General features: G+C 49.0%; 1 protein-coding gene across 3 annotated transcripts in view; it reads right to left on the bottom strand.

Moving 5' to 3' along the window:
- LOC138513728 (peptidyl-prolyl cis-trans isomerase G-like) overlaps positions 1-13,472 on the bottom strand; it is a 400,359-nt gene that overhangs the window by 116,298 nt on the left and 270,589 nt on the right. For all 3 annotated transcript variants that reach the window (XM_069628805.1, XM_069628807.1, XM_069628806.1), the window contains one exon: positions 25-168. In XM_069628805.1, coding sequence (XP_069484906.1) covers positions 25-168 — 144 coding nt within the window. The remainder of the gene's footprint in view (positions 1-24; positions 169-13,472) is intronic.

Raw genomic sequence — 13,472 nt, 5'->3', positions numbered from 1 at the left:
GCCACAGACTGCGGTCATCTTTACCTGTTCAATTTTCCCAGACACATGTTCTCTTCCATTGGTAGTTTTACTCTTTGAGGACTGATGATGATGCGTCTTTCTGTCTAGCTCTTGGTTCTTGGATTCAGACCTCTGTTGTGGGCTCTGCCATCTGCCCTGGAGCATCTCCTACAAATTACAAAACCAAATGTCAGTGAGCAGCAAGGTACTGTGACGAATCACAGGTGTTCATAACTTCTCACCAGAGGGGAGCACTTCCTTGTGAGGCCCTATCTTGTGGGCCAACAATAACATCCAGACTTCAGAGAAGTCCATCAGAACAAGCCACTGTTTGTTATTGCAATATTAGCAACAGCATTCAACTTGAAGAAGCAACTGATAAGAATACTGAGAAGATGAAGAGAGGTGAACGAATAATGCTGATCGCAAAATGGTGGGAAGTCAACCAAACTGTGACGATGAAGAATGAATGAGCAAGGGAGAATGCTCAACAGAAAGGGAGAAAGGACTCATGAAGATGAATGAGACCCATGTAATTTGATTCTGCGACAAGGTGGATGCTGCGGAGTACCAGGAAATCCTCTGTTGGGAGGGTCTGGCAAGTGGGCGTAATCAGGAGGCACAGAGTAAACAGACGGCCGAGCTGTGCAGGCAAAGGAAGTCCCGAGAGAAGGATTAACGAGTGAACGGTGACGTGACCCGTGAAAGGTGGACTGTCCAGTCCAGGAACAATGCCGACACCGCTGCAGTGCGGGCTCCGCAGAACCACGAGGAAGAACAAATAAGAGTCAGAGTAAACACAGGAGCTGTTCTGGTTCCAAGTGTCGTACTAATCCTGGAAAAAGACCTTGTGATGCTAGGCTGTAAGAAGGAAGTTAACGGAAGAGGCGGGAGACTTGAGAGCAGATACATGGACCAATGGCACACTCAGCCTACTCATCCCAGTACATATACAAGATTACTTTTCTCACATTCAGGGCAATACAGTTCCACACAATTCTTGGAGTTCCCTTCTCCAAGTTCCAAGCAGCACAGTTCAAAAGAAAAGGGTCTTGAGGCTTCGGTCTCAAGACAACACTTGCAGTTCCTCAAGTCTCAGGGTTTCCATCCCCAAGACTTTAACTCAGCCACATGTACTTGTTTCAGTCTTTTCAAGCTAAAAGTTTAACACAACTCAAGGTCAACCTGACTCTCCTTCTGGATTGCATCACCAGTTCACTTGCAGTGCTTCTCCTTGGTTTGTTTCACAATATCTTTGTTTTTCACAATTCCGGGCTCACTGGTCTAGGCGCACTTGTCAGACCACACGGTCCATCCACCACAGGTCGCGCAACCAGGATCCCTAGGCTCTTCAACCCACAAAGGTTCTTCTGCACTTGCACCTGTGTACAGTTACATTCACTTAATTTCTCTTTGTCGGCCTCTTGGCTCTAAGTGCAGTTTTTACACTCCTCTGGTTCCTCCTGGTTAACCTCTTGGCTCTGCCATAACGTGTCACACACCTCTTGCCAGTCTTTGGCCTTGCCGCACTGCAGTCACTCACAAAGTTCACTTTATGGTGGTCTTGTTTATGCCCCACCTTTCTATGGCACTCTTTCACACTTGCACTCTCTTCCACAGATTGCTTTCGCATGCGCACTTTCCCTTTGACTGTCATCTGTTATTTGCTTTGAACACATAAAGTTCACTTTATTCAATTCCGTATTCAATCTACTTAATTTCAAGGTTTCATTAATTTTGGTATTCAATATATATTCTATTTACTTTCAAGTTTCCATTCAATTCAGTATTCAATATGCATGCAATATGCTTAATTTCAAGTTTCCATTCAGTTCTGTACTCAACATGCGTTTAATATGCTTAATTTCAAATTTCCATTCAATTTGGTATTCAATATGCATTCGATATGCTTAATTTCAAGAATCCACTTAGTTCAGTACTTCATTACGTATGCGCAGCCGTCTAGGAGCACCCCCGCTTTCGAGTGGCTCCCCCCATGACACTCAACGTCCTCGGCGTTCCTCCTCAGAGGCTCCTGCTGCTTCCCTTCTACTTCTCAGGTTGGCAGGTCAGCTTCTGTGAGCCCTGCTCGACACCGGTTGCTATCTTGCACACGCCGGTAGCTGCGCTGCCTCATGACGGATGTGGACGGCGTCTTCTTTCCTGCTTGCTCGCAGCTCCAGCTGCTTGTTCCTCGACAAAGAGGCTCCCACACCTGTGAAAGCCTAACGGCCTCACTCGCCTTGGGCTTCACAGGTTCTCTGTGCTTGGCCGGCGTCCTGGCTCCTCCTCAAAACGGCTGCCTTCTCATGAAAAGGGTCCCCTGCTGGTCTCCCCCACACAAGCCTCCTTGTTGCTCTCCATGCTGTTCACTGGCTCCCTCTTTATACAACTTCAACCACTTGACAGGTTGCATGTGTGGATCCTCAATTGGGCTTGCCTGACTATAATTAAAGGGACATGCCAGACTCCCACAGTACTCTGCAGTCATTTTCCTCGTCCCAGTACTTGAGTGGTTAAAAGGGTTTTTAGAGTTCATCACTCTCAGTTGCCTCTTCCTCGTTCTAGTATTGTCAGAGATAAAATGTGGGGAAATGAAGGGAGTTGGCTTACTCCAAATCCCCAAGGACCCTCCACCCAGGTGATCCTTCCTTCCTTCTCCAGCCCCAGGGTCAGGATCCAAAAGCGATGGTCTTTCCCAGGCCATCTGAGAAGAGGATTCTGGGGGAGTAGGAGTGAGAATACCCTCAGGTTTCTTACATCTCCTAAAATATTGGAGAAAGGGAACTTCAAAGAGACATTTCAAGAAATCAAAGTATGAAAGTATCAGAACCCAAACACAGCGTGATGACAACGTTTCTCTACAAAAGGAAAAGGAAAGCCAGAAAGGTGGAAAAGTCCCTGAGAGGAACTGAACAAATTAATCCAAGAAATAGCTATGAACTATTTCAAAATCATCTACTAGAGCTGGAAAAGCCTAGCCAGGAGAACGGAGTAATTCTCCTGGTCTTTTTGTTTTCTATTAGTGGTAGGGTCAGATAAGATTAGCTTAGAGACTGGGCAGACCGTTTACTTTTTGGACTTCACTACTGACTATGAGCAGACTAGTTAGTTTTTTTAAACCTATCGAATAGGGATAGAAGAACAAGTTACTTACAAACTGGTAATGTTCTTTCGACTGGATGTTCCCCCAACGTATTCCACATCTTTGACAATGAATGTCCACAGCTGTGCACTTTGGAAATTTTTTCGGCAGAGGGCGTCCTGCGTCGATGACATTGGGTCGTTGTCCCTCGAAGGCCTCCATCGGTGCCGACGTCACCGGATGTTATAAATAGGACACACGGCACCCGTAGCCTCAGTTTAAGTTTTCCCCCCAGAACGTTTGGCACCAATCCAATCCCTGCTTGACTGCACATAGCCTTCCAGAAATGTAAGCTGCAATCGCATAGGAAATTTTCCAGAGGGGCAGGCTGGGAGGGCGATGTGGAATACATTGGAGGAACATCCAGTCGAAAGAACGTTACCAGTTGGTAAGTAACTTGCGCTTCGAATGGATTGTGTCCTCCAACGTATTCCACATCTTTGACAGACTCCCAAAGCAGTACCAGTAAATAGAGGAGGGAAAAGAATTGAGTACCCAATTAGATGGCAGAATAAAGAACCGCCTTCCCAAAGGCCATACCCTGACCATGGATCGTATCCAGGGAGTAATGTTTCACAAAGGTGTGGAGCAAAGCCATGTAGCAACATCACAAATATTCCTAATAGGAACGCCCCGTTGGAGAGCGGTGGAAGTAGCCACGCCCCTAGTGGAATGAGCTCGCAACCCCTCAGGAGGGTCCTTACCCACCAATCGGTAACGCTCCGTAATGGTGAGGATAGTCCACCTGGACAAGGTCTGTTTGGTAACAGCCTGGCCCAATCAAGGACCAGCATATCCTACAAAGAGTTGATCGTCCACTCTGACCCTGGACATTCTAGAAAAGTAAAAGCTCAAAGCTCTCCTAGGATCCAACCTATGGAGCCGTTCCTCTTCCTTACCAGGATGAGGAGGAGGATAGAACGAAGTCAGAACTACCTTCTGACTCAAATGGAATTCAGAAACTACCTTAGGTAGAAAGGACGGACGTACCCTAAGTACTACCTTGTCCTTGTGGAACACAGTTAAGGGTGGCTTAGAGGAAAGTGCCTGCAATTCACTCACTCTGCGAGCGAAAGTAACCGCAACCAAGAACACGGCCTTGAAGGACAATAATCTCAAAGGACAAGAGTGCAAAGGTTCAAACAGAGCACCCATGAGAAATTTCAAAACCAAATTGAAATCCCAAACCGGCACCTGGAAAGGGGATGGTGCGAACACATTAGTCAGTCCTTGAGAAATTGAGAAATCAAAGGAATCTTAAAGTAAAAACATTCTTTAGACGAGCGCTTGAATATAGACAGCGCCACCAGGTAACTCTTAATGGTACTAACTTGAAGGCCCCTGTGGGCTAAAGAAAGTAAGAAAGACAAAACCATAGGAATGGAGCACTGAAAAGGATCACCATTGTGTCCTCTACGCCAATGGCAACGTAACAGAGATTTTGTTGCTGGTCTCCTGGCCGAAAGCAACACCTCCATCATGTCATCTGGGAGGTCCCAATCCTTATATCTCAACCTTTCAGATGCCAAGCATGAAGGTTGAGAGTCTTGACCTCTTGATGGAGAACGTGGCCTCCCTCGCACAAGAGCAGATCCTCACGATAGGGAAGACGGCGTGGAGGGCAGATGGACATTTCTAGGAGGTCCGGGTACCATGCTCTCCTGGTCCAATCTGGAGCAATGAGGATCATGTGGGAACCGAACCTCCGTAACCTCTGCAACACTTGAGGAATGACGGGGACTGGAGGAAACGCGTACAGCAGTGGGAAGGACCAATCCACTACGAACGCATCTCCTAAGGCTCCTCTCGGAGGAACTTCCTTTGAGCAGAATCTCTCGCACTTCCGGTTGGCAGTGGTGGATAAGAGATCCACTTGTGGGGTACCCCAAAGGGCGAAGACCTCCTGAAGGACTTCCTAAGCGAACTCCCACTCATGATTGATTGTGCTCTGCCTGCTCAGAGTGTCCACCGCCGCATTTTCGTCTCCGGCCAGATGAACTGCTGAGACCAAAATTCCCTGCTGGATGGCCCAGAACCAGAGCTGCATTGCCTCTCTGCACAACGGGAGTGACCCTACACCCCCCTTTTTTGTTGAGGTAATGCATGGCCATCGTGTTGACCGTCATGATTAGGACACTCCTCCCCCGCACAGCTGGCAGAAAAGCACTCAAGGCCAGCCTGATGGCCCTCAGCTCTAACCGGTTGATGTGGAGTTTGGACTCCGACGGAGACCAACGACTGCTGGCGGTCAAGTCGTCGGCATGAGCGCCCCATCCAGTGAGGGAAACATCCGTCACTACAGTCACCTTCAGCCAAGGTTGCCAAAATGGCTCCCCCTTCATCAGATTCGCTTTGTTGGCCCACCACAGAAGATCCAGGGAGACCGAGAGTGGAATCTGAAAGGGGTCCGACATCTTGCCTGAGAACTGAGTCCACTGCATCTTGAGGACCCATTGCAGGGATCTAATCCTCAGCCTGGCCTCCAGCACCAGAAGAATGCAGTATGCCATGAGGCCGAGCAACCTTAAGAATTCGATATAGGTGAATCCCCCCCTCGCTTGAGGTATGCTGCCGCCACCACCACCATGAACTTGGTGAAGACCATCGGGCAGAGGTCAATCCGAACGGCAGGACCCGAAACTGAGAGTGCGAGTCTCCAGCCACAAACCTCAAGTATTTTCTGTGCTTGGGATGAATCAGCACATGAAAGTAAGCATCCTGTAGGTCCAGAGACACCAGCCAATCCTAAAGCTGAAGGGCCTGGAGGACTTGAGAAAGAGTAGCCATCTTGAACTTGTCCTTCCTGAGAGGTTTGTTCAACCAAGGCAAGTCCAGGATGGGTCTCAATCCCCCGTCTTTCTTGGGAATCAAAAAATAAGGGGAATACCATCCCTTGTTCCTCTCCGCTACAGGCACCAGTTCTATAGTGCCTTTCTCCAGCAGGGTTAAGATTTTCTGCACAAGGAGCGGATCTGGAAGCTTCAAAGAGTTTCACCGGTGGATTGTCGTGAGGCCGCTGTAGGAAGGGAAGGCAGTAGCCGTGGGCTATGGTATCTAGAACCCACGCATCTGAAGTAATGGCTTGCCATTCTTCGAGATGCTGAGACAGTCTGCCCCCAACCGGCGAACCATGGGACATGGCCTCATCACTGTTTGGAAGTGGCTGCAACAGTGCCTGAAGGCAAAGGGGTAGCTGCTTGAGGGGCTCTTGCACCTCTATTTCCCCAACCAACACGGGTACTTTTTCGCTGATCCCTTTTGAATGGCGGCCCCTCTCGTTCTACCAAAGGAGGAGTAGTAACGAAAAGAACCTCCCCTCCACTGCTGTCCCCTGTTAAGATGGATTTCTGAACTCTGTCCTGGAGGGGCAGAGGTTCAGAAGGCCAGCCTAGTTTCTTGGAACAGGGTAACCTCTGGACAAGCCAGACCAATCAAGGTAGCGATCGCGGTGGTCATGACTAGGTCTCAAGAGGGGTGAGGGTGACTGAAAGCCCGCAATGAGCACACAAAGCAAGGACACTTACAAATTACTCCAAGCAGGTGTTATATTAAAAATATAGACACATTTATTACAAGGCCTTTGTAACATTGACCGTAGCAAGAAATCACAATAAAACTCAAGTAAACCAACACATCACAATCAAATACAATATATATACAATTACTGAAGGGTCTAACGAGTTAGAAGCACGAAAAATGCAGACCACCTAGATGGGGAAGAAAACAGGCAGTGCAAGTAATCGTTTAGACCCAGTTCGCCTTCAGAGGCCACCTAACTAAAAGGAAGTCAGAGCCCTACGAAGAGTGGAGCCTTGTGCTCAAGAGTACCTGCACACGCTGGTGCCGATGGGCCAAGGGGAGTCTCTACATGGACGTCAGGCAGTTCAGAGTGGTGAACAAAGGAGGACGAACAGATCTCCGCTACTCAAGCGCGGCCTCCACTTGCAGGCAGAAGCAGAGCGTGAGTGCGAAAAAGGTGTGCTGTTTAACACAGCAAGGAAAAGCTACGGGCTACTGCAGGAGGGTGACCAGTTCCTAGTGTTGCGGCTCACCGGTCCCCGATGCGGGCAGACCCAGGCTTCTCCGCGTCAGTTTCAGTGCTGGTAGGTTCGGATGCGACCAGGGGACGTCTCGGCGTCGTGTAGATTCCGTGGCAGCAGAAGTTAGAGTTTGAGGAAACGCAGCGAACTCGCACAGTTTGTTACCACAGCAGGGCAACGGAGCGGCCGTGTGTATTTCAGCCCAATGTACACTTCTCACTTCAGACCTGGGAATGCCAAGTGTACGAATCGTGTGAGAGTGTCAAGGACTCGGAATACATCACAACCTGATGGCGGTTACAGAGCAAGACTCCTGGGTAGGCTGGTCAGTCCACTGGGTGGCCTAGAGACACTTCCAAAGGCTTACGTGCAGGAGATGGTGAAGATGCCGAGAATAGTTGTTCCCACTATTCCAAAGGGTCGAAGTACCAGTACAGGCTTTCTCGTTCGATCGGAGGTAGAAAGGGTTTCACAAAGCGACAGCAGTGCAGAGGAGAAGTCCTTCAGCGGGTCACCAGCGATTCCTCGGTTCAGCCTCGTAGTTGCAGGATACTTGGCTCCTGTATCCCTTTGTTCGTGAGAACTCAGGAAATCGACATGGTAGTGGTGTTTCCAGCCTCCTCTTATCCACGGTTCCCTTTGCGCCAAAATGGAGAGGACCCAATGGGAGTTCTGCTCACAAAACACTCACACCATACGTGGACCTATCACGGACCACGGTGGTCCCAGGCATTCACGACACACTAGACTCTCTGGCACCCAGGATGTGTATTGGGACCAGACATCCCAGCCCACATCCTGGAGGCACACACAAGGCCTGTAGAAGCCCGCGAAAGCATCTGTGTTTCGCGGGAAAGTACGTGCCCAAATAAGGAAGGCCCCAGGTCGGCTCGACGTGGGGAAGGTGAAGGGGCAAGACGGTCAGCGGGTAGGACAAAGAGCCTCGTGGTCTGGCCATTTTGGAAGCCAGGCCACCATTTTGGGTTAAGCGCGAGAAACGCGCTTAAACAGCCAAAAGGAGCTCAAAACACAAAGAAACGATCGCTGCCACCAGTCCCGTCCGTGATTCACTTGCACCGTTTCTTAACAATCCAAAGAGAGTGTCTACGGCCTGTAGAAGACTAGAGACCCAAGAGAGCAGTGATTTATCTTACAGTGCCCTCTTGTGTCATGTTGCGCGAAAGCTGCAACATGATAACAAGAACTATGGAAAACAACGTTTCCCGGTACTGACTGTTTTAAGGGCATGTCAGTTTCCCCGTAAGAATGGAGCGAAAGCCCAGAGGAGTGCGGCAGAAGGCTGCACTTCTCTGGCAAAGTCTAGATCACGGTGAAAACAACAGCAAAAAGTTTCGGGGTTGCCACTTGGAAGGAAAATTGCCCACAATTAAGAAATCTTTCCTAACATCCCCTAGGACGAAAAGGCGGAGGTTGATGCACAGCTGCGCTTAAAGATTTTGGCACAGCTTTCGAGGTCTGCAACCTCTCAAGGCTCTCGTCAGCCTTGTTGCCAAACAAATGTGCACCATCAAAGGGCATGTTCAAAAGACGGGCTTGCACATCCAGGGCAAAACCCGACTTCGGCAACCACGGAAACCTGCGTATAACGGTGCTCGCAGCCATGTACCGGCTAACACGGTCGGCCATATCCAAACCCGAAGGAAGGGATTCGCACATGGCATCCTTGCAATCCTGCACGAGAACAAGGAACCCATCCCTTTCTTCCCCCTCGGGAATATGCTCAGCCGCTAGAGAAACAGTTCCACAGAGAGTGTGAAAACCTTGCTAAGGCACAAGTGGAGTTGGAAGTTTTCAATGCCATGCTCCCTGCAGAAAATACCTTCCGAGCCCAACAGTCAAAGCGTTTGTCATCCCTATCAGGAGGGTTGGTAGGGTACGCTGCCTGCCTCGAGGTCGCCGTAGCCGCCTGAACCACCAAACTCTCGGGACTGGGGTGAGTGGATAAATAGCTGGGGTCGCTAACAGAAGGGAGGTGCTTTTTTGTCATTGACTTATTAACAGCCGGAAGAGATTCCGGTGACTGCCAAGCAGCTGCCACCCTTTTCTGTAAAGTGAGGTGAAAAGGTAACACCGGGTCAGAGGACGGACCTTGATCTAAAATGTCCGTTAGATCATCCTGCACAAAGTCTTCGGGAGGACTGGACCAGCCCAGATACTCTAGCCATGAGCCGCCTGTATGACGACTCAGCATGAACTCCAGGCTCAGGCCTGCCAAATTCCACTTCCGGAGAAGTGTCCAACCCAATGGCATCATGAAGGGTTTGCCTCAACTCCTCCAATTGACTTTCTCCAGAAAAGACTGGAGGCACATCATGCTCAACAGGGTACTCAAATTCAGACCTTTCTTTCTCTTCATATATGTCGTCCAGAGGGAGTTGAAACCCTGGCCTGGGGACAGAAGAGGGCCTGGAGTCCAATACTGGCCTCACAGACTTCATGGTAGCCTTCCTCGGAGGATCCACTAGATCAGGATACTCCAATGGTAAATTGCGGGCAAAAATACCCAAAGGCGACGAAGGCGATAAATGCTTCGACGCCGAAAGCGTCGATAACCTCGACGTTGTGAGCGCTGAAGGCTTCGACGTCGACGCTGACAGCGCAAGGCGTCGACGCCAGCATCGAGCATTTAGCAGGTTGCAACGGTCTCGCTGGAGATGAGGACCAAGACCTGGAGGCACGTCTCTTGCGACTATCCGAAGCCTTGTCTGAACGGGACCTTGAAGGTTCCCGGTGCGAGTCACGACACAGACCCGAGCCCGAAGGTGTGCGAGCCACAGTACGAGACCGTTCCTTGCCGGCTTTGTTAGACGGCGCGACCAGAACTGTGCCCTGTGATTTAAATATTGCCAACATCTGCTCCTTAAAGGCAGCCCATTCCTGCGTAGTCAAGGACTTAATCGGGCATGCCAGTGTCCTCGCGGCTCCATCCTTTGAGGAGGACGGGGAAGGTGACCGGTGACAGCGCTTCTGACATCGCCGCGACAAGGAAGAAGAATAGTGGGAACCACTCTGGAACCGAGAACCCCGGGCCTCCTCCCAATGCGGAGAGTCACCCCTCAAGTCGTCGGTGGACACCCCTTTGGTTTTTGATTTAGAAGCACAGGACTTACTGGGCTTAGAACCCCTACCTACCTGGAGCTTCCGTTACACTCCTGCAAGGCCTTGGCAGTCAGCGACTGGCATTTTGAACAGTTGTCAGTGTCGTGACTCTTGCCCAAGCACCACAAACAAATGCGATGTGGGTCGGTGATCGACATTTTCGACTTGCAGTCCAGGCATATCTTGAAGCCAGACAGCGGAGTCGGAGGGGTCGAAGAAAAGGACATCTCAACGATGAAACACACGAGGCGTGTCGAGTTTCACAAAGCAACACGTTTGTGGAAAAAATGGAACTGAGGATACGGGCGCCGTGCATCCTATTTATACCATCCGGTGACGTCGCCCTCGACGCAGTCCTTCGAGGGACATCGACCCGACATCATTGACGCAGGACGCCCTCTGCCGAAAATGTTTACATTTCAAAGATGTGGAATACGTTGGATGAAACAATCCATTCGAAAGGCTATTTTCTTATACATTAAATACATCACTTGTTAAACATACCAGAAACTGATCCATCTCCTTCTTCTAACATACCCCAGTACCCAGTACTATCCCTCAGATATAATTTATAGTATATTCTTCAGCACCATCCCCTGCATCCACCCACTAATGCTCCCGCACCATCACGTATAGCCAGCTCCACTGCACTATCCTCCACAGTCAGGGCTGATACATATTCTTATACAGCCATTGCCCCTACTGTAACACCAGTGCTAGGATCACTACACCAAGCTCAAGTCAATGTTCTGTGACATCTCATGCAATTTGTGCTCCCAATAACAGTTGATGTTAACCTTTTGAGTACCTGCAGCACTGGGGCTCAGTTTTATTGGGACAAAAAAAGGTTTTACCCGGGCACAAAGGTCCCTGGGACTTTGGCAGGTATGGCAGTGCTGTTTTGACCCAAATTAGGATGCATCTGCACCACCCCCTTTGTATTCTAAAATGTAAGTGGATGTGCTATGGTGCTGGACCTGTAGAGGAATGGAGTCTGTTGTTACAAATAGTGGTATACCACAGGAATCATAACTTACATCACAAACACCAGAGTGAGTGAATGGTGTGCCTCCACTTGGTGGTTTGAGGGGTTTTCCAAGAAACCCTTCGGCAAGACACAGTTACTCACAAATACACTTACTCAGAACGGTGGTTTAAAACCTTTTCTTATTATTTTATACCTTAATCGGAAACAAGTAATGGCTTGAGTCTAACTATTATACAAATACACTCAGGTTCCCTTTAGGAATTCACTGACACTTCATAAATCACACCTGTCTTCTTTCACTCCACCACAGATTAATTCACTACAACCCTTCCCAGGACTAAAGCTCGCACAGTTCCTTCCAGAGTGTTTGAAAAAGTGAGGTATTTGAGGGACAGTGTTCGGTACAGGGAAGTCAGTCTTGCTTAACCCAGTAACGGAAGAAAAACATTTACAGAAAGGAGAAAGGGAGGAAGTATCTGCCTAAGGCAACAGGGGCTTGCAGCTGCAGTCTGCAGTGTTAATTCATGGTTTGCAATGAAAAAGAATCAGATAGTGCACACTTTAAAACCCGCACAGTTTATATTATGGACCGTTCTCTGCTTTGTCGGTTTGCAGTTTACAGCACACCTGCCCACAGCTTTTCTTAGCCCAGGTGCCCTGAAGTGACAAATCTTTACAGGGTGCTTCCTAAAGGGCACTCTGGGATCTCACTCACCTCTGAGGAACAGGATGCAGCATGGCCGAACCTACAAGACTGGGGGGCTTTGCTGATGTTTGGGGTGCAGAGAGGGGCACATCAGCTCTATTGCGCTGCTCTGGTGCCAACACCGAGGATATGTTTACTCTTGGTGCCGGTTCCCCTTTGACCTGAGGGAAATACACTGTTCGTTTCACAGGCAAATCACCGGCAGGCCATCCTAAACTGGAGGAGAAAGGCATGAAATCTCAGTAATGGGACCTAAAGGTTGCAGCCTGCGGGACTACCTGGATGGGGAGATGGCTGTAGACAGCTGGGACCTATGTTTGGTGGTCCAGGAGAGGGATCTAGGCATGAGAGAGCTTTCCAGAGCCACAGTACTTTCTGTCAGTCACCCAGTGACTCAACTCTCACATCTCTTTAGATCTTTTCCTGGCATGCAGCTCGGAACGGTCCATTTGCAACAATGTCGAATGTGGGAGGCCTGGCTTCAGCTCTTTCCCATTCAACATTGAGGAATGTACCATTTTTAAACAGTCCAATATTTTCAATTTTCCGCATTTTAGATGCAGGAATCTGTTCCTCTCCTATTTCTAAGAGGATTAATACATAAATCATGCTGATAAACTTCCATTTGTCTATTTCTTTTTACAGGTTTTAAACACATACTGCACAGTACTACAGCACACGTAATCTGCAACAGTAACAGACAGTCAGAGAGGCTTGGAGCAGGGGGAGTGATAGGGTACTTTTTTGTCAGTGACTCTTAATCGAACATATATTTAAATTACATTCTTGGACCCAAAAAACATTATTCATGACTGCTCAGAGGCTTCCCTTCTGCTTTAAGGGTTGGCATACAGAGTTAGTGGGGATTTCTGAGACAACATGTTTCCATGGTGCTTTCATAGATATATATCCCTTGTGACAAAAACAAGACCACTTTTTGGGGGGGGGGGGGGGGGGGGGGGGGTGTGTGTGTGTGTGTGTGTGTGTGTGTGTGTGTGTGTGTGTGTGTGTGTGTGTGTGTGTGTGTGTGTGTGTGTGTGTGTGTGTGTGTGTGTGTGTGTGTGTGTGTGTGTGTGTGTGTGTGTGTGTGTGTGTGTGTGTGTGTGTGTGTGTGTGTGTGTGTGTGTGTGTGTGTGTGTGTGTGTGTGTGTGTGTGTGTGTGTGTGTGTGTGTGTGTGTGTGTGTGTGTGTGTGTGTGTGTGTGTGTGTGTGTGTGTGTGTGTGTGTGTGTGTGTGTGTGTGTGTGTGTGTGTGTGTGTGTGTGTGTGTGTGTGTGTGTGTGTGTGTGTGTGTGTGTGTGTGTCCCCCCCCCTATATGGTATGTGAGCAACCTACAAGTGTGCAGTGAAAACCTTCATGTTTTGTCTGCTGTTTTTATCCCCCTGAACATGAGGATGTTCTGCCATTAAAGGACTTTGTTTGTAATCTCGCATCAGCGACCCTTTTTCTGCAATTTCACTGCCAAGAGTCGAA

Source organism: Ambystoma mexicanum, chromosome 12 (genome assembly GCF_040938575.1).
Source record: "Ambystoma mexicanum isolate Mex_15411 chromosome 12, UKY_AmexF1_1, whole genome shotgun sequence".
NCBI classification, from domain to species: Eukaryota; Metazoa; Chordata; class Amphibia; order Caudata; family Ambystomatidae; genus Ambystoma; species Ambystoma mexicanum.
The sequence above is the reverse complement of the archived record's forward strand: the minus strand, read 5'-3'. Positions and strand labels throughout refer to the sequence as shown.